This window comes from Thalassophryne amazonica, chromosome 21 (genome assembly GCF_902500255.1).
Source record: "Thalassophryne amazonica chromosome 21, fThaAma1.1, whole genome shotgun sequence".
Taxonomy (NCBI): Eukaryota; Metazoa; Chordata; class Actinopteri; order Batrachoidiformes; family Batrachoididae; genus Thalassophryne; species Thalassophryne amazonica.
The window spans coordinates 3,483,009-3,503,779 of NC_047123.1; the positions used below are offsets into that span (position 1 = coordinate 3,483,009).

General features: G+C 42.1%; 2 protein-coding genes across 2 annotated transcripts in view; one reads left to right on the forward strand and one right to left on the reverse strand.

The window, feature by feature from the left end:
* The window catches only part of mfsd4b (major facilitator superfamily domain containing 4B), a 21,164-nt gene extending 2,662 nt beyond the window's left edge, over nt 1-18,502 (forward strand). Inside the window, exons 2-4 of the mRNA XM_034162451.1 lie at nt 1,680-1,848; nt 14,683-14,799; nt 16,688-18,502. Of these exons, the coding sequence (XP_034018342.1) occupies nt 1,680-1,848; nt 14,683-14,799; nt 16,688-17,913 (1,512 nt within the window). The 3' untranslated portion in view covers nt 17,914-18,502. The remainder of the gene's footprint in view (nt 1-1,679; nt 1,849-14,682; nt 14,800-16,687) is intronic.
* rev3l (REV3 like, DNA directed polymerase zeta catalytic subunit) overlaps nt 18,253-20,771 on the reverse strand; it is a 99,426-nt gene continuing 96,907 nt past the window's right edge. The window contains 1 exon segment of the mRNA XM_034162452.1: nt 18,253-19,082. Coding sequence (XP_034018343.1) covers nt 18,942-19,082 — 141 coding nt within the window. The 3' untranslated portion in view covers nt 18,253-18,941.

Here is a 20,771-nt window from a genome sequence, read left to right on the forward strand (position 1 = left end):
AACGCTACGGAAAGAGTTCCTAAGTGATGCTTTTTTGAAGAAAGTGAAAGTTTTAATATTTTTAAGAAAGTGAAGATATATTTGTAAAGAAAGTGTCAGTATTTTTTTTTTTTTTTTAAGAAAGGAAAAGCTTAATTTTTTACTGAGAAAGTGAAAGATAAATTTTTCTAAAATTAAACCTTGTTTTTTTACATTGGTGCTTCATTCTCTTTTTTCCCCTCTTTCTTTCAAACTTCCTTTTATTAAATTGCACAATTGTAATTATACAAAACATCATTCTCACCCCACGAGAGACCTTTTATCTGCTGCTGTCACTCAGCTGGTTCAGGTTTCTCCTTTCTGGTTGTATAACTTTATGCACACACACACAATAATAATAAGAGACATACTATACAAAGATGGAAAAAAAGAAATAAACTTTTTTTTATGTGAGCCTTTTTTCTGGTTTTTAAAAAAAGTTTAAGCTTTATTCTAGTTTCAAAATAGTTATGTAATTATTTTCAACTTAAAATGGATAAGAATGAAATATTAAATAAGTTACTGAAAACTGGTTTGGAAGACGGCAAACTTCTGAAGGTCCAGTCCTACGGTTTGTATGAATGCATGAAAAACCTCAAAATACAAGAAAATTATCGAATGAGGGATATTTTCTGAAATCATTCCTATGATCTAATGATTATTGATTGTTCTTTTGTGAGGCCCGTTGTTTCGTTGACCTGATAAGACCCAAGAATTAATGAAGTTTTCCTCTAAAGGTCCACCTGAACCTCAGGATCACAGATCCTCATAAGGGCGACACAGAAGTGTCACCCGGGGTCACTTTAATCCATGTACCGTACATACTATAATGAAGGAGCAACAGAATGGAGCCTGACGATGAAGTCTTGCTCACTGTGGTAAATCATACGATAAGAACAGGCTCTTTTGGTTTTATGTGGCCTGAAAGTAACACTGCAAGATGTGAGAACTACCACAGGCTGTGTGACACTGCAGTCGGATCCGCTGTGGAATCCGGACTGTCGGGTTCCTGCTCAGAAAATTAGCCAGAAGGCCTCTTCAGATTGCGATATTATCTTAATGCTGATGTGCGTTCAGACACGTCAGCTTCCGATGGCGTCTCGTTCACACGAAGCACCGACGCAGTAGGCTGAAACTTGCTCGTGGTCACATTGCTGCTCCGGTGGAAGTAAACGCCACCTCATCCTGCACACACAGGACTCTGAAAGCTGCAAAACCTGCTCTCCAACCACGGTGTCGTATGACTAAAATCCATCCTCAAACAGTGGAGTGGCTGCTTGTTGGCATGGCGACGGCCCCGCCTCCTCCCTGTGCAGTGGGAAAAAGGTTGACGAGTTTGACACTTTGCATGAATCCCGTCACAGACACAAAAGATCAGGTGTTAGTGCATTCAAGATCTGAACCGTCAGTTTACATGCAGAAATACCACTTTGAAAAGGTCCAGAATGCAACGCAGACAGACGTGTTGCACTTTGTAGCTTGAAGTCTCACTGTGGACCTGCACAGGTGATGTTCTCGGGACTTAAACAGATCCACCCTAGAATAATGCACCAACCACCAGACAAAGATGCAAGAATTATTTCTGAACCAGCAACAGAACAAATGACCTCTTGAAACTCTTTTGATGGAACTCTGGCTGACTTTGCTTCCCGTCGTTTCAGGGGATGAGTATTTCTGTTCTGGGCCCAACGTTCGAGGACCTGGCTAACAATGTGAAGAAAGACATCAGCAACATCTCCTACATCTTTGTTGGTCGCTCAGGGGGGTACATCGGCGGTTCCCTCATTGGAGGGCTTCTCACCGACGTCATGAACCCTCATCTTCTGCTTGGTGAGTCAGAGTGTGTGTGTGTGTGTGTGTGTGTATACATACAGCGGGTAAAATAAGTATTGAACACATCACCATTTTTCTCAGTAAATATATTTCTAAAGGTAGTCGAGGAGCCTGCCATTGAGTTCGTGACCATTTTTCCAGGAGCAATTTTTGAATGCAGATTCCTTGCGATCGGCCCAAAAAAGAGAGATTTTAGTCGGACTAACTCCACTAGGGGGCGATATTCAAGGTGGCTGCCAAAATCAATAATATATATTTTCACTTCTGTAAGACAGAGAACATTAATTTTGATGTCCAAACCTATGCTTTGGGGTCAAGGAATTAAAATATGTCAACAAAAGTCACATGTTTTCAACACCAATGGCAGCTGTTATTGAAATGGCAGAGAAACACCATGACAAATTTATGTTGGCAGACATCATGGAATACAGGGTCACAGATGAACGTTCACCAATCTTCAACACAAACGGCACACTGAGGAAGAGAAGTTGAGGTTCTGCATTTGGAAAGTCTGCTGCCTCCAAATGAGCACAGTGTCATAATCAACACGGGCTTCATGGGGCATGTATCGCTTCCATCAGCTGAAAAATGTAACAGATGTGATGGAACAGGGTACAGCTGTGCTTCAAATATGTTTCTGTAATACTGAGACGCCACAAATCTGCTACAAGACTTGTCCTGGTGAATGATCCATATGACTTGCCGTACACCATTAAGGACAGTGAAAGGATAATACGAGCACATAAACACGGCAGTGAAGGACGAGAAACCTGTCCATCAGGGCAGAAGAAAGCTTCCCGTCGCCTAAATTACTTGGTGACCTGTTTGAAAGATTCAGAAATAAACAGTGTTTGCAAGTGTTTCTGAAAAACACTTCAGAAGTCTGTCAGCTGATCTGACAAACAAGCAGCTGATCTGCTGTGTTGGTCTCGAATGTGAAAGCGTCACCACAGGGATGGAAGTGGATGAATATGAGTGCAGACACCACAATGTTCTACATTTATTCCCAAATCAGAAAGTATGACCCCGACATACCCGTCAGTCTTCATTCTGAGGACACAGACGTGGTTGTCCTGGCTGCTTATGCAGCTCATAAGATTGGTGTCATTCTTGGACTTAAACGCAGACACCTTCCTTAATTCTCACATGTTCTGTACAGAAGACGCTGCTGAAATCATCGTACCGCTGTATGTTGACAGTGGCTGCGATACCACTGCTGCCTTCTGTGGCAAACGATCCGTTTTTGACAAAAGAGTGTGGACAGAGGCCAAGCAAATTCTGCTGTTGGTGGGAAGGGCGCTTCTTGCTTCCAGTGAAGTTCCAGACAACATGGCCAAATTTATAATACATCTGCAGTGACGCAGTCAGTAAGATGCTTAGTCAGGCCAGAGCCTTCAAATGGAAGAATCTTTAAAAGAAATCAACCTGAAGAATCCCACCTGATAGACTCTCAGGACCTGAAAGATCATCAGACCTGCCTGTTTCTTAATCTTCACATGAAAGACCTGGTTCCTTCACTACTGAATACTGGCTGGACACTCAAGGATGGGAAATGTGTTCCCCAAAGGTATAGCAAGGCAGCTCTACCTAAAGACTTACTGGGGTCCATCCCGAATAACGGTGTCCTGACAATAACAGGACACGGTCTGAAGACAGTGATGGGGACGATGATTACAGTGATACTAATTAGGGCTGCCATGACTAGTCAACTGGTCATGAATACGTCAGCTATTGAAATCGTTGAAAAGTAATTTAGTAGGTATTTGGTTAGACTCATTCTCTCCGATTGTTCTGTCTGAGTTATTTTCATTAGTTACTTCATCCAAACCATCAACATGTTTATTAGACCCCATTCCTACCAGGCTGCTCAAGGAAGCCCTACCATTATTTAATGCTTCGATCTTAAATATGATCAATCTATCTTTATTAGTTGGCTATGTACCACAGGCTTTTAAGGTGGCAGTAATTAAACCATTACTTAAAAAGCCATCACTTGACCCAGCTATCTTAGCTAATTATAGGCCAATCTCCAACCTTCCTTTTCTCTCCAAAATTCTTGAAAGGGTAGTTGTAAAACAGCTAACTGATCATCTGCAGAGGAATGGTCTATTTGAAGAGTTTCAGTCAGGTTTTAGAATTCATCATAGTACAGAAACAGCATTAGTGAAGGTTACAAATGATCTTCTTATGGCCTCAGACAGTGGACTCATCTCTGTGCTTGTTCTGTTAGACCTCAGTGCTGCTTTTGATACTGTTGACCATAAAATTTTATTACAGAGATTAGAGCATGCCATAGGTATTAAAGGCACTGCGCTGCGGTGGTTTGAATCATATTTATCTAATAGATTACAATTTGTTCATGTAAATGGGGAATCTTCTTCACAGACTAAGGTTAATCATGGAGTTCCACAAGGTTCTGTGCTAGGACCACTTTTATTCACTTTATACATGCTTCCCTTAGGCAGTATTATTAGACAGCATTGCTTAAATTTTCATTGTTACGCAGATGATAACCAGCTTTATCTATCCATGAAGCCAGAGGACACACACCAGTTAGCTAAACTGCAGGATTGTCTTACAGACATAAAGACATGGATGACCTCTAATTTCCTGCTTTTAAACTCAGATAAAACTGAAGTTATTGTACTTGGCCCCACAAATCTTAGAAACATGGTGTCTAACCAGATCCTTACTCTGGATGGCATTACCCTGACCTCTAGTAATACTGTGAGAAATCTTGGAGTCATTTTTGATCAGGATATGTCATTCAATGCGCATATTAAACAAATATGTAGGACTCCTTTTTTGCATTTACGCAATATCTCTAAAATTAGGAAGGTCTTGTCTCAGAGTGATGCTGAAAAACTAATTCATGCATTTATTTCCTCTAGGCTGGACTATTGTAATTCATTATTATCAGGTTGTCCTAAACATTCCCTGAAAAGCCTTCAGTTAATTCAAAATGCTGCAGCTAGAGTACTGACGGGGACTAGAAGGAGAGAGCATATCTCACCCATATTGGCCTCTCTTCATTGGCTTCCTGTTAATTCTAGAATAGAATTTAAAATTCTTCTTCTTACTTATAAGGTTTTGAATAATCAGGTCCCATCTTATCTTAGGGACCTCATAGTACCATATCACCCCAATAGAGCGCTTCGCTCTCACACTGCAGGCTTACTTGTAGTTCCTAGGGTTTGTAAGAGTAGAATGGGAGGCAGAGCCTTCAGCTTTCAGGCTCCTCTTCTGTGGAACCAGCTCCCAATTCAGATCAGGGAGACAGACACCCTCTCTACTTTTAAGATTAGGCTTAAAACTTTCCTTTTTGCTAAAGCCTATAGTTAGGGCTGGATCAGGTGACCCTGAACCATCCCTTAGTTATGCTGCTATATACTTAGACTGCTGGGGGGTTCCCATGATGCACTGAGTGTTTCTTTCTCTTTTTGCTCTGTATGCACAACTCTGCATTTAATCATTATTGATAGAGCTCTGCTCCCCTCCACAGCATGTCTTTTTCCTGGTTCTCTCCCTCAGCCCAAACCAGTCCCAGCAGAAGACTGCCTCTCCCTGAGCCTGGTTCTGCTGGAGGTTTCTTCCTGTTAAAAGGGAGTTTTTCCTTCCCACTGTCGCCAAGTGCTTGCTCACAGGGGGTCGTTTTGACCGTTGGGGTTTTTCCAAATTATTGTATGGCCTTGCCTTACAATATAAAGCGTCTTGGGGCAACTGTTTGTTGTGATTTGGCGCTATATAAATAAAATTGATTGATTGATTGATAGTTGATGAGTCATTTGCTTTGAACCTTGAACCACTGAAGCAGTGCTTCGATCCGCTGCTTTGTTGGATCTTTGCTTCACTCCTCTTCAGAAACGGAAACTCCGCTTCTTATCTCCTCTCAAAGCCATTAAAATATGTCAATCGTGAGTCACTTTTGTGGGGATTAAAGTGACTAACTGGGACTCCTGTCTTGTTGCGAGAAAGAAATGAGAATCGTCCTCCGTTCCGTTGTTCCAAACGTTGCGCTGCCGATTCAAGTTAGAAAGATAGAGTCCGCTCGGAATTAATAACTTCAAAGAGAATTGCCATTTCAATTAAATGACACCTCTTTCCAAATGTTGTAATGCAAACAATAAACTGCAATCGATCAACATGTTTTTTTTTTCTCACAAAATGAGACGTCCTGGCTGATGTGCAGCAGCCCAAGACTGTGTGGCTGCTGACCTGCAGACTCCAGCAGCCAGCTGAGCTCAGCTCAGACGTATGGAGAGACATCCATGCTGTTAATGTTGGAAAGGAAATGCTTTCGACAAAAACTACAGAGTTTTTCTATCTCTGTCCAGAGATCAAGGATCAACCATGTCGAGTTTATTCATGTCCAGAGATCAAGGATCCACCATGTCGAGTTTATTCATGTCCAGAGATCAAGGATCAACCGTGTCAAGTTTATTCATGTCCAGAGATCAAGGATCCACCGTGTCGAGTTTATTCATGTCCAGAGATCAAGGATCCACCGTGTCGAGTTTATTCATGTCCAGAGATCAAGGATCCACCGTGTCGAGTTTATTCATGTCCAGAGATCAAGGATCCACCGTGTCGAGTTTATTCATGTCCAGAGATCAAGGATCCACCGTGTCGAGTTTATTCATGTCCAGAGATCAAGGATCCACCGTGTCGAGTTTATTCATGTCCAGAGATCAAGGATCAACCGTGTCGAGTTTATTCATGTCCAGAGATCAAGGATCAACCGTGTCGAGTCTATTTACGTCCAGAGATCAAGGGTCCGCCATGTAGAGTTTATTTACGTCCAGAGATAAAGGATCCGCCATGTAGAGTTTATTTACGTCCAGAGAGCAAGGGTCCGCCATGTAGAGTTTATTTACGTCCAGAGAGCAAGGATCAACCATGTACAGTTTATTTACGTCCAGAGAGCAAGGATCAACCATGTACAGTTTATTTACGTCCAGAGAGCAAGGGTCCGCCATGTAGAGTTTATTTACGTCCAGAGAGCAAGGGTCCGCCATGTAGAGTTTATTTACGTCCAGAGAGCAAGGGTCCGCCATGTAGAGTTTATTTACGTCCAGAGAGCAAGGGTCCGCCATGTAGAGTTTATTTACGTCCAGAGAGCAAGGGTCCGCCATGTAGAGTTTATTTACGTCCAGAGAGCAAGGATCAACCATGTACAGTTTATTTACGTCCAGAGAGCAAGGATCAACCATGTACAGTTTATTTACGTCCAGAGAGCAAGGATCAACCATGTAGAGTTTATTTATGTCCAGAGAGCAAGGATCAACCATGTAGAGTTTATTTATGTCCAGAGAGCAAGGATCAACCATGTACAGTTTATTTACGTCCAGAGAGCAAGGATCAACCATGTACAGTTTATTTACGTCCAGAGAGCAAGGATCAACCATGTAGAGTTTATTTATGTCCAGAGAGTAAGGATCCAGTGACCAATTTCATATTTATTTACTCAATAAAATGTTGACATAGAAAACCTGTAAAACCAACTTGTAGTACACAGAAAATTCACAGGAGGTATCAATAAGGAACTGGATTGATAAGCGGAATCGATAATGGTATCAATATTGATAAAATGCGATAAGCTGCAACTTACGTATGATCCGACTAGTCGACTAATCGCAAAAATAATCGTTGACTAGTCGACTATCAAAATAGTCGTTTATGGCAGCTCTAATACTAATGATTGACTGGATTGAACTGATCATCTAACGTTCATGATAATCAGTTGTACTACACACTTTTTAGGTATGCGTAACTTGATGTTGACCAGCTGCTGACCACTGCGATTTTTTTTTTTATGAGACATGTTAATGGCTAAAGTAATGGAGATTATTTCAATGACTGACTCTACATATAAAACATGTAGTGTTATATACATTTGTACCTACAACCCCTGGCAAAAATGATGGAATCACCGGCCTCAGAGGATGTTCATTCAGTTGTTTCATTTTGTAGAAAAAAAAAAGCAGATCACAGACATGACACAAAACTAAACTTTCTGGCTTTAAGAAACACTATAAGAAATCCAGAAAAAAAATTGTGGCAGTCAGTAACGGTTACTTTTTTAGACCAAGCACAGGGAAAAAAAATATGTATTCACTCAATTCTGAGGAAAAAATTATGGAATCATGAAAAACAAAAGAACGCTCCAACACATCACTAGTATTTTGTTGCACCACCTCTGGCTTTTCTAACAGCTTGCAGTCTCTGAGGCATGGACTTAATGAGTGACAAACAGTACTCTTCATCAATCTGGCTCCAACTTTCTCTGATTGCTGTTGCCAGATCAGCTTTGCAGGTTGGAGCCTTGTCATGGACCATTTTCTTCAACTTCCACCAGAGATTTTCAATTGGATTAAGATCCGGACTATTTGCAGGCCATGACATTGACCCTATGTGTCTTTTTGCAAGGAATGTTTTCACAGTTTTTGCTCTATGGCAAGATGCATTATCATCTTGAAAAATGATTTCATCATCCCCAAACATCCTTTCAATTGATGGGATAAGAAAAGTGTCCAAAATATCAACGTAAACTTGTGCATTTATTGATGATGTAATGACAGCCATCTCCCCAGTGCCTTTACCTGACATGCAGCCCCATATCATCAATGACTGTGGAAATTTACATGTTCTCTTCAGGCAGTCATCTTTATAAATCTCATTGGAACGGCACCAAACAAAAGTTCCAGCATCATCACCTTGCCCAATGCAGATTCGAGATTCATCACTGAATATGACTTTCATCCAGTCATCCACAGTCCACGATTGCTTTTCCTTAGCCCATTGTAACCTTGTTTTTTTCTGTTTAGGTGTTAATGATGGCTTTCGTTTAGCTTTTCTGTATGTAAATCCCATTTCCTTTAGGCGGTTTCTTACAGTTCGGTCACAGACGTTGACTCCAGTTTCCTCCCATTCATTCCTCATTTGTTTTGTTGTGCATTTTTGATTTTTGAGACAATATTGCTTTAAGTTTTCTGTCTTGACGCTTTGATGTCTTCCTTGGTCTACCAGTATGTTTGCCTTTAACAACCTTCCCATGTTGTTTGTATTTGGTCCAGAGTTTAGACACAGCTGACTGTGAACAACCAACATCTTTTGCAACATTGCGTGATGATTTACCCTCTTTTAAGAGTTTGATAATCCTCTCCTTTGTTTCAATTGACATCTCTCGTGTTGGAGCCATGATTCATGTCAGTCCACTTGGTGCAACAGCTCTCCAAGGTGTGATCACTCCTTTTTAGATGCAGACTAACGAGCAGATCTGATTTGATGCAGGTGTTAGTTTTGGGGATGAAAATTTACAGGGTGATTCCATAATTCTTTCCTCAGAATTGAGTGATTCCATATTTTTTTTCCTTCTGCTTGGTCTAAAAAAGTAACCGTTACTGACTGCCACAATTATTTTTCCTGCTTTCTTACAGTGTTTCTTAAAGCCAGAAAGTTGCCATTTGAAATGACTTTAGTTTTGTGTCATGTCTGTGATCTGCTTTTTTTTCTACAAAATTAAACAACTGAATGAACATCCTCCGAGTCCAGTGATTCCATAATTATTGCCAGGGGTTGTAGTTCTCACTATGTATATATATCTGCATTTACATTTGCTGTCAAGTTTCAATAAACTTTAAATTGAAACCTGTTTAAATGGACTGCATTTATATAGCGCTTTTCCATCTGCATCAGATGGAAAAGTGCTTTACAATAATGCCTCACATTCACCCTGATGTGAGGCTGCTGCCATACAAGGCGCTCACTATACACCGGGAACAACTCAGGATTAAGGACCTTGTCCAAGTGTCCTAGTGATTTTCCGGTCCAGCTGGGATTTGAACCGAGGATCCTCTGGTCTCAAACCCAACGCTTTACCACTAGACCATCACCTCCCCCCAGTTTACTGCCATTTAAAAGTGCTACGTGACTTCCTCCGCCTAACCACGATGCAAAAGCTGTCATCCACAGCTGGCGTTTCTAGGCTAATGCTAATGGGCATGCTAGCCGGCCCAACATTAACCTCGTCTGGAGTGCCCATAACATCTAACGCCAGTGAACTAAGAAGTTCTAGCTTACTGGCACAGTTCTCTTAATGAGCCACCTTATCTGCCAGCATTGTGCAGGTTTAATGTAAAATGTAAAGTAGTGTACTTTGTGCACCAGAAAATCTAAGAGTATATAGCCAAGCTAGTGTGAGCTAACCACTAACGAAAATTCTAACCACTCCTACGATTCACACAGGAGTAAAATAATGAGCAACAATTCACAGAAGTTACACTGAAAAACAAACAGAAGTATTAGACTGGTATCAGTAATAAAATAAATGGTTCACTGTGTGTGTGTTTAACTGTTTTTTTATTTTTATTTTCAGAATAACAAATATCAAAACTGTGGACAAAAGCAGAACAGATGAACAAATGCCCCCATAGTCTCCACATAACCGGGTAGTCCCAGACTTAGTCATCTTCTGTTCACAGCTTTTTAATAAATGAAATAAAAGTCCTCCAGACTTTGGCCTTCAACGCATATGGAATCCTTTCCAGTGGTAGAGCTGTCATTTGCCGTAGCCATTGGTCCACTGTTGGTCTGTGGGATATACATCGTTTGGCATTACGTCAGCCTAAATCCACAAGTGTCTATTCGTTCTTAGTCTAATTATGTTTCTTAGTGCGGAGGCCAAATAAAAACAACTTGGGGTCCATTATCACATTTGGAAACGGTATTTTCCATCACATCTCTTATCTCTTCCCAAAACATTATTATTATTATTTTTTTACAATACCACATACAATCTGTCAATGTTCCTCTGTGTGCCATTCATTTTGAACATACCATCAGGTACCATATCTGTCTTACTGTCTGGAAGTTTGGGGAAACAACTACAAACGCACCCTGCAGTCACTATGCAGACTACAGAGAAGAGCAATGAGGATAATAACTAAAGTGGGATACAGAGAACACACCAACCCACTATTTCTCAAATCAAATGTTTTGAAGTTTATGGATTTGGTCAAATTTAAAACATCACAAATCATGTACAAAACCTGCCAAAAAATATGCAAAATCTGTTTATAAAAGGAGAAGTTGGCTATAATTTGAGAGGAGAATTGAACTTCAAAAAGATTAGAATTTAAATTAGTAAGAGAAGAATGTGAATATGAATCTGTGGGGTGGATTTGTGGAATGGAGTGGAGCTGGAGCTCAAACAGCACCGATATAAATCATTTTAAAAGAATGTACAAAAAAATCTATCTTAAGTAGTTACAGGGTTCACCAAAGTATTCAACATGGTAAAAGAAATTGAAGTGTACCAGTACTGGTGATGCTTTGTGATTGTTTTCATATCCTCCTGACTACCAGGACATACATATACATATGTATATTTATGCATGATTTTCCTTTATAAATCATTGGTTGTTTGGATCAGAAATTTCAGTTAAATATGTCATATAGCAGACAAACACAGTGGTATTTGAGAAGTGAAATGAAGTTTATAGGATTTACAGAAAGTGTGCAATAATTCTTTAAACAAAATTAGGCAGGTGCACAGATTTGGGCACCCCATCAGAAAAAATACATCAATATTTAGTAGATCCTCCTTTTGCACAAATAACAACCTCTAAATGCTTCCAGTGAGATTCTGGTTGAAGGTATTTTTGACCATTGTTCTTTATAAAACAACTCAGGTTTGTTGGTTTCTGAGCATGGACAGCCCACTTAAAATCACACCACAGATTTTCAATAATATTCAGGTCTGGGGACTGAGATGGCCATTCCAGAACGTTGTACTTGTTCCTCTGCATGAATGCCTTAGTAGATTTTGAGCAGTGTTTAGGGTCGTTGTCTTGTTGAAAGATCCAGCCCCGACACAACTTCAACTTTGTCACTGATTCATGAACATTGTTCTCAAGAATCTGCTGATATTGACTGGAATCCATGTGACCCTCAATGCAGCCCCACAGCATGATGGAACCACCTCCAAATTTTACTGTAGGTAGCATGTTTTTTCTTGAAATGCTGTGTTCTTTTTCAGCCATGAATATCACCCCTTGTTATGTCCAAATAACTCAGTTTTAGTTTCATCAGTCCACAGCACCTTATTCCAAAATGAAGCTGGCTTGTCCAAATGTGCTTTAGCATATCTCAAGTGACACTGTTTGTGGCGTGTACGCAGAAAAGGCTTCCTCTGCATTACAGCATCATACACCATCTCCTTGTGCAAAGTGCACTGTACATTTAATAGATAGATGCAGAGAAACTATCTGCAGCAAGATCATGTTGTAGGTCTTTGGAGCAGGTCTGTGAGTTGACTGACTGTTCTCACCTTCCTTCACTTCAGCTTATCTGAGATTTTTCTTGGCCTGCCACTTCGGGCCTTAACTAGTACTGTGCCTGTGGTCTTCCATTTCCTCACTATGTTCCTCACAGTGGAAACTGACAGCTGAAATCTCTGAGATATCTTTTTGTATCCTTCCCCTAAACCATGATGTTGAACAACCTTTGTTTTCATTTCATTTAAGAGTTGTTTAGAGGCTCCCATGTTGCCACTCATTTGAAGAGATGCAAAGAGGGGAAACATTTGCAAATGGCCACCTTAAATACCGTTTCTCATGTTTGGATTCACCTGTGTAAGGAGGTCAAGGGTCAGTGATCTTACCAAACCAATTTTGTGTTCCAATAATTAGTGTTAAATGTATTCAAATCAATAAAATGACAAGGGTGCCCACATTATGCACCTGCCTGATTTTGTTTAAATAATTATAACACACTTTCTGTAAATCCTATAAACTTCATTTCACTTCTCAAATATCAGTGTGTTTGTCTGCTATATGATATACGAGGTCTGTTAGAAAAGTATCCGACCTTTTTATTTTTTTCAAAAACCATATGGATTTGAATCACGTGTGATTGCATCAGACAAGCTTGAACCTTCGTGCGCATGCGTGAGTTTTTTCACACCTGTCGGTTGCGTCATTTGCCTGTGAGCAGGCTTTGTGTGAGCACTGGTCCACCCCTCTCGTCGTTTTTTTATTGCGAATAAATGTCTGAACGATTTGGAGCTTTGCTGCATCAATTTTTTTCCAGAAACTGAGAGACCTCCAGGTGGACACTATTTGGAAAATTAATATGGCTTTCAGGGACGATTTTATGGGGATTATACAGATTAAGGAGTGTTACTGCCGCTTTAAGGATGGCTCATGGCGCGCTCCCAGCGCCGATCGACATGCTCAGACCCCCGCTGAAACAACCAGATCATTTCCAACGTGAAGGCTTTGTTGATCCGGGACCTCGTCTGACTTTCACAAAAAGGCAGAAGTCGTGGACATCAGCACTTTTTTTTGGCACATTCCACTGTTACAGGAGTTTTTTTCATGGAAAGAAAAGCGGAGGGACGTGCCACGGAGCCATTCATTACGCGGGACAAAACCACCTCCATGTTGGTCTCACAGGACGGCTTTGAGATGGCTTTCAGATGGATTCCGGTTGTTTTTCAGTCGTGTGATTATCCAATTGTGATTGTGCATGAGCTGGACATGCCCCAACATGTCCTGGAAGGCTTCTTCACAGCATTGCTTTGCGCCATGCGTGGTGGAGCCGCTCCTCTTTCCATGACAAAAACTCCTGTGCCGTTCATTTCTAAACTGGACGCTGTCTTGATCCGGTATGTCGTCTGACTAGCACAGGAGTTAAGACAGATGTGCGGAGGAGTTTCGTGCATCGCGGTGGAGCCGCATGGCGCAAAGCAACGCCGTGATGAAGCCTTCCAGGACATGTTGGGGCATGTCCAGCTCATGCACAATCGGATAATCACACGACTGAAAAGCAACCGGAATCTGTCTGAAATCCATCTGAAAGCCGTCCTGTGAGACCAACACCAAGGTGGTTTTGTGCCACGTAATGAACGGCTCCGTGGCGCGTCCCTCCGCTTTTCTTTCCATGGAAAAAAAAGCTCCTGTAACAGTGGAATGTGCCGAAAAAGTGCTGATATCCACGCCTTCTGCCTTTTTGTGAAAGTCAGATGAGGTCCCGGATCAACAAAGCCTTCACGTTGGAAATGATCTGGTTGTTTCAGCGGGGTCTGAGCATGTCGATCGGCGCTGGGAGCGCGCCTCGCTCTCAGCAGTTATGGGGCCGTCCTTAAAGGGGCAGTAACACTCCTTAATCTGTATAATCCCCATAAAATCGTCCCTGAAAGCCATATTAATTTTCCGAACGGTGTCCACCTGGAGGTCTCTCACAGTTTCTGGAAAAAAATTGATGCAGCAAAGCTCCAAATCATTCATTTATTTGCAATAAAAAAAAAACGAGAGGGGTGGACCACACCTCACTCAAAGCCTGCTCACAGGCAAATGACGCAACTGACAGGCGTGAAAAAATTCACGCATGCGCACGAAGGTTCAAGCTTGTCTGATGCAATCACACGTGATTCAAATCCATATGGTTTTTGAAAAAATAAAAAGGTTGGTTACTTTTCTAACAGACCTCGTATTTAACTGAAATTTCTGATCCAGACAACCAATGATTTATAAATAAAAATCATGGAAATCATCAGGGGGGCCCAAACATTTGCATACAACTGTATACGTATATTTGTGTGTGTGTGAGATTTATTTTTTTAATCACAATTGCACCGACACAAAATGAGGATTGCCTTCAAGCTTGTGTTTGAAGACAAAGCCACGAGTTTTAAAAAATATTTTCAATAAAACACAAAATCTGATCTTTGTTCTAATGCTGTTAAAATAAAACTAAGCACTAAGGTGTCTGTGCTGATTTAACTGCACCCCCGCCGCCAGCTTTATTTGTGGTTTGATTTCTTGGTTCCAGGTCTTTCTCTGATGGTCACAGCATTTGGAATGTGTGCAGTCCCGTTCTGTGAGAACAGCGTTCTCCTCACTGTGCTCATGTCCAGCATCGGGATGTCCATGGGCGTTCTGGATACAGGTAACTGGATCATCACTGTCACCAAATAAGTCTAAATAATCAATTACAAAATATACTTACACAAGACGTCATCAAATTAATGTTGACTCAGCAGAAAGAAAGCCTATTTCAACATTTAAATAAGTGCATTAAAATCTAAGCTTTGACTTACAGATTCAAAATAAAATCAGTGATGGATCAGTTATACCTGGAGCTTCAAGTGTTTTTCAAAAGAGCTAATGAACAAGAAGACAGTGAGAGAGATCAAGTTGTTGGCGTCTCAATTTTAGTTCACGGACACATTTAGCTTCAACACAATCAGTCGTACGTTCTAACGTTTTTCTCGCGGTGTTAAAATGGCATTTGTCCCTTCATGTTCAGTTGTATCAGTTTGAAACGTGCATGCAGCTTAACTCACGGTGAGCATAAATGTTTGTACTTTGCACGCTCCGGTTATCTCCAGTAAAGGTGGCGGCTGCGCTCCCGGCAGACAGGATTACTTACAGAGGTCGACTTCAGGCGTTAAAATGTTAATTATTAACAGAAACTCAGTGACATTCTCTGACATCTCGCTGAGTTCTGGAGTTCCTCAGGGATGCGTTCTGGCTCAAACTCTGTTCTTTGCTGGCACGCATCGGCTGATTTTTTGATGAAAGGTTCACTGTCTTTGAGTTATTGGATGTCTTTGTTGTTGCTCTTCAGAAGCTCCCTGAGGGGTTGGAAGATGTCGGCTTGTATCCTGGTTCTGAACGGGTTTATCACGCGGGGATGAGGGTAGTACTCATGTTACAGATCGTTGAAGCTGTGGTGTAACGGTGTCACTGAACTCTGGTGCTGTCGTTACTGATACAGACAGATTAAGTCTGGAGTCTTCATCAGCCTGGTGGTACCAGGTCTCTCTGGAGGATCCTGGGTTAGTTAAAGTGGCTTGGATGAGGAGCGTTACTTGCATTGTGAGGGAGTTGATGGTTCTGTTGCTCAGAGGAGGATTTAGTAACCAGATTAAAACCTGAGGATGACTGAAGACTCGCCTGAGCCGCGACCCAGAAGTGACTGATGCTGAGCTGCGGTGGTTTGTACAGTAACTTCACTGCAGTTAATGTTTGTCAGACTGTTTGTGAACTTTGCCCTGATGGCAGCGCTGTGAGCTGATAAAACTTCAAGTCATCGATTCCTGGAAATTTTCCTTCTGCTCCTTGTTACCATGAAATGAGTTTAGTGCATCAGCAACTCACTGTCATGTACTTTCAAATTAAAAGCTCTGATGTAAAAAAAAAAAAAAAAAAACTACCTTTATTTTTAGTTAGTCTTATTTTGGGGGGCTTAAAATACTGCAAAAAGTTTCTATGCTCCCATAAGGTGGGTGTTTTTGCTTTTTTTTTTTTTTTTTGTTAAAGGCTATTTAGAAAACCATTATTTCATAAATCTGCAACAGAAAGACATTTTCCACAATTACAGGAGGCATTAAAATACACGGTGTTGTCCATGTGGACAAAGTAAGAGATGGATAGTTTGTTAAATGTCATAAGAGACGACGTTATGGCAGTATTGGAAGGGGGGGGATAAATGGCATTTAGTGGGACTAATTGATCTGACGCCATATTGAAATTTCAGTTATCGCTACGTTATGAGGATAAAATAAACAAAAATAACCCAGCCGTGACATAGCTGCTTAAATTTTGTGCAAATCTGTAACAAAACTGTAAAAACTAAAAATATTGTGAAAATGTAAATATTTTTGAAATTTTTTTTTCCCAGATAGTGAAAGTATTTTATGTTTCAGTATTCAGGTTTTTTTTTGTTTTTTTTTTTGGATGCAGTTGTATCTCTTAGAATCTGTTACTCCAGAGAACAGGAACCTAATTTGACTTCATGTTTTTGTGTTTGTCTGGGGTTTCCCCCCCTTTAGGTGGGAACGTGGTGGTCCTGAACACGTGGGGCGAGCAGTCTGGACCGCACATGCAGGCGCTGCACTTCAGTTTTGCAGCGGGCGCCTTTTTCAGTCCGATTATCGCCAAGCTGCTGTTTGCGTCCGATTTTAACGCCACAAACATCACATCATCTGTCATGAAGCCACACGCCCCCCAAACCGGTGACTCCCACACACTCGTCCGCTACATCCACAGCAGAACGGGCTCGCTGAAGTCCATGTGGGCCTACATTGTGATTGGCAGCTTCCTCTTCCTCACTGCCTTCATCTTCTTCATCCTCTACATGCGCATCAGCGGCTCACGTGACAAATCCCGCGCATCATCGGGGAAACCCCTCGTGGTCAAGTATCACGCGCTGCTTGTTGTCCTTCAGTTCTTCTTCTACTTCGCCTACGTGGGTGCCGAGGTGGCCTACGGCTCCTTCATCTTCACCTATGCCAAAGACTACGCCCACATGAAAGAGCACCAGGCAGCCGGCCTAAACTCGTTCTTCTGGGCAGTGTTTGCGGCGTTCCGGGGTTTGGCGATATTCTGTGCCACCTGCATGTACCCGGGCACCATGATCGTCCTGAGTCTGATCGGTTCTGTCGTGTCCTCGCTGGTGCTCTGCCTCTTCAGCTGGCACACGGTGGCGCTGTGGCTTGGCACCGGCCTCTACGGCGCCTCCATGGCCACCACGTTCCCTAGTGGCATCTCGTGGGTGGAGCAGTATGCCACGGTGACGGGCCGCATGGCTGCCATTTTTGTTGTGGGTGCGGCATTGGGGGAGATGGTGCTGCCTGCAGTTCTCACCGTCCTTCACGGGAAGGTTCACAATCACCCCGTGCTGATGTACATGTCCCTGGGCACTGCCATTTTCACTGCGGTCCTTTTCCCGCTCATGTACAAGTTGACCACACCTCCTGGGGAGCAGGGAAGGAAACCTCGTTCTAGGGGGCGAGCGGATCCTGACGCTGAAGACCGCCAGGCGTTACTGGACTCAGCAGCCAATGAAGAGGAGGAGGAGGCAGATCGGTGGAACGATGCAGACTTTGAGGTCATCGAGATGGACGACGCAGCGAGTGTAATCAATTCGCCCAAGAAGCCGAGGTCTCCGCCTGATGTCAAGGCTCCCCCAGGAAGTCCTGCCGTCACCTCGCACAGACAGACGGACTCGCCCCAACGCACACTGCTGCTGCCTGTCAACAGGGAGAAAAGAGACTGAAGGAGCGCTGGCGCCCCCTAGCGTCACATCTGTGCAGCTTTTTATTTTCTGTGGCACAGACAATATGATCTGGACACATCACATCCCAGTGGGTTAAAGGTCAACAGGAGGACAGGTTAAGAATTCAGTGCCTTGCTCATGGAGGCTGGTGGACTTGATCCAGTTTGTCTTCTTTTCTGCCAAAATGACTTTTTAAAGGTTTGTCCTGTAAAAGAAAGCATGTTTTGAATTGGGGGTTATTGTTTGTTTTTTTGGGAGGTGAATGGGGGCGGGGGCGTGTCCTGCACTTGTCAATCATCTGTCATCACTGTGATTTCTTTTTGGATTTAAAACAATTACTGAAGGAAACATTAATTCATTGACTTTTTTATTATAATCAATCTCAAACCTCCACCCACAGAAATATCCATTAAAAACAAAACACCTTCATTTCTTACATTTTTACAAACGCGCACTTCCTGCGCGCAGCTGGACGGGAACTGGTCCGGGTCTCTGTGGCGTCTGATGGGTCTTTGCAAAGAAAACATTCACACGGTGTAATAACTCTGACATAAATTATCAAAACACAGTATTGCAACAGTCCCAGATTTAAAAAAAAAACTGAAGTGGGTTGTGCAGCTGGCGGCCGGGAGCCGCGGCGCCGCAGAGCGTTTAGTGTCAGACGGACCGCTGTACAATCAAACGCTAAAACATCGTGCGTCGTGGTACGAGCTTTTCAGGGTCAGTTTGTTCTGATACTAATCAAAGTTTTTAGTTGGATACTGTACACAAACTATTTACAAAAAAACCTCTTTCTATAAATGAGATAATTAATGGTTTGTAGTTTTTCCTCACTTCAGAGCTGCTGCGGAAGAACGCGGCCAAAAGTGGCCCGTCAACACGCAGAAACACACGAGACACAAAGAAAACAAACCCGACTTCTAACAAAGCACCATGGAAACAGTTCCAACAGAACGGACGAACAGAGAGACAGAAAAAAAAAAAAAAACAGCTATTAGCACCAAATCAGCGAGAAGCACGGGAGCCAATCAGAACTGCTCCAGCAGCTGGCGGAGGTAGGGCGCCCGGGCCAGCTGACGGTTGACCCAGGATAGTTTGTAGAGAACAGGACAGTCCAGAGACGCACACGGAACCTGGCGCTCAGCAAAACCGCTGCAGCTCCTGCACATCTGACAACAACAACAACAAAAAAAGACCAGGTCAAAGGTCACACACTCATTGTCATTATTGAAGTTTTTAACCAAATAATTAAAGCTATATTTTATTTTTGTAACTGGGTGAACGTGTGAATATAGAACGAAACTAACTGGATGACTGTTTACTGAACTGTTTCATAATCAATCAATCAATTTTTTTTTTATATAGCGCCAAATCACAACAAACAGTTGCCCCAAGGCGCCTTATATTGTAAGGCAAGGCCATACAATAATTATGTAAAACCCCAACGGTCAAAACGACCCCCTGTGAGCAAGCACTTGGCTACAGTGGGAAGGAAAAACTCCCTTTTAACAGGAAGAAACCTCCAGCAGAACCAGGCTCAGGGAGGGGCAGTCTTCTGCTGGGACTGGTTGGGGCTGAGGGAGAGAACCAGGAAAAAGACATGCTGTGGAGGGGAGCAGAGATCGATCACTAATGATTAAATGCAGAGTGGTGCATACAGAGCAAAAAGAGAAAGAAACAGTGCATCATGGGAACCCCCCAGCAGTCTAAGTCTATAGCAGCATAACTAAGGGATGGTTCAGGGTCACCTGATCCAGCCCTAAATATAAGCTTTAGCAAAAAGGAAAGTTTTAAGCCTAATCTTAAAAGTAGAGAGGGTGTCTGTCTCCCTGATCTGAATTGGGAGCTGGTTCCACAGGAGAGGAGCCTGAAAGCTGAAGGCTCTGCCTCCCATTCTACTCTTACAAACCCTAGGAACTACAAGTAAGCCTGCAGTCTGAGAGCGAAGCGCTCTATTGGGGTGATATGGTACTACGAGGTCCCTAAGATAAGATGGGACCTGATTATTCAAAACCTTATAAGAAGAAGAATTTTAAATTCTATTCTAGAATTAACAGGAAGCCAATGAAGAGAGGCCAATATGGGTGAGATATGCTCTCTCCTTCTAGTCCCCGTCAGTACTCTAGCTGCAGCATTTTGAATTAACTGAAGGCTTTTTAGGGAACTTTTAGGACAACCTGATAATAATGAATTACAATAGTCCAGCCTAGAGGAAATAAATGCATGAATTAGTTTTTCAGCATCACTCTGAGACAAGACCTTTCTAATTTTAGAGATATTGCGTAAATGCAAAAAAGCAGTCCTACATGTTTAATATGCGCTTTGAATGACATATCCTGATCAAAAATGACTCCAAGATTTCTCACAGTATTACTAGAGGTCAGGGTAATGCCATCCAGAGTAAGGATCTGGTTAGACACCATGTTTCTAAGATTTGTGGGGCCAAGTACAATAACTTCAGTTTTATCTGAGTTTAAAAGCAGGAAATTAGAGGTCATCCATGTCTTTATGTCTGTAAGGCAATCCTGCAGTTTAGCTAATTGGTGTGTGTCCTCTGGCTTCATGGATAGATAAAGCTGGGTATCATCTGCGTAACAATGAAAATTTAAGCAATGCCGTCTAATAATACTGCCTAAGGGAAGCATGTATAAAGTGAATAAAATTGGTCCTAGCACAGAACCTTGTGGAACTCCATAATTAACTTTAGTCTGTGAAGAAGATTCCCCATTTACATGAACAAATTGTAATCTATTAGATAAATATGATTCAAACCACCGCAGCGCAGTGCCTTTAATACCTATGGCATGCTCTAATCTCTGTAATAAAATTTTATGGTCAACAGTATCAAAAGCAGCACT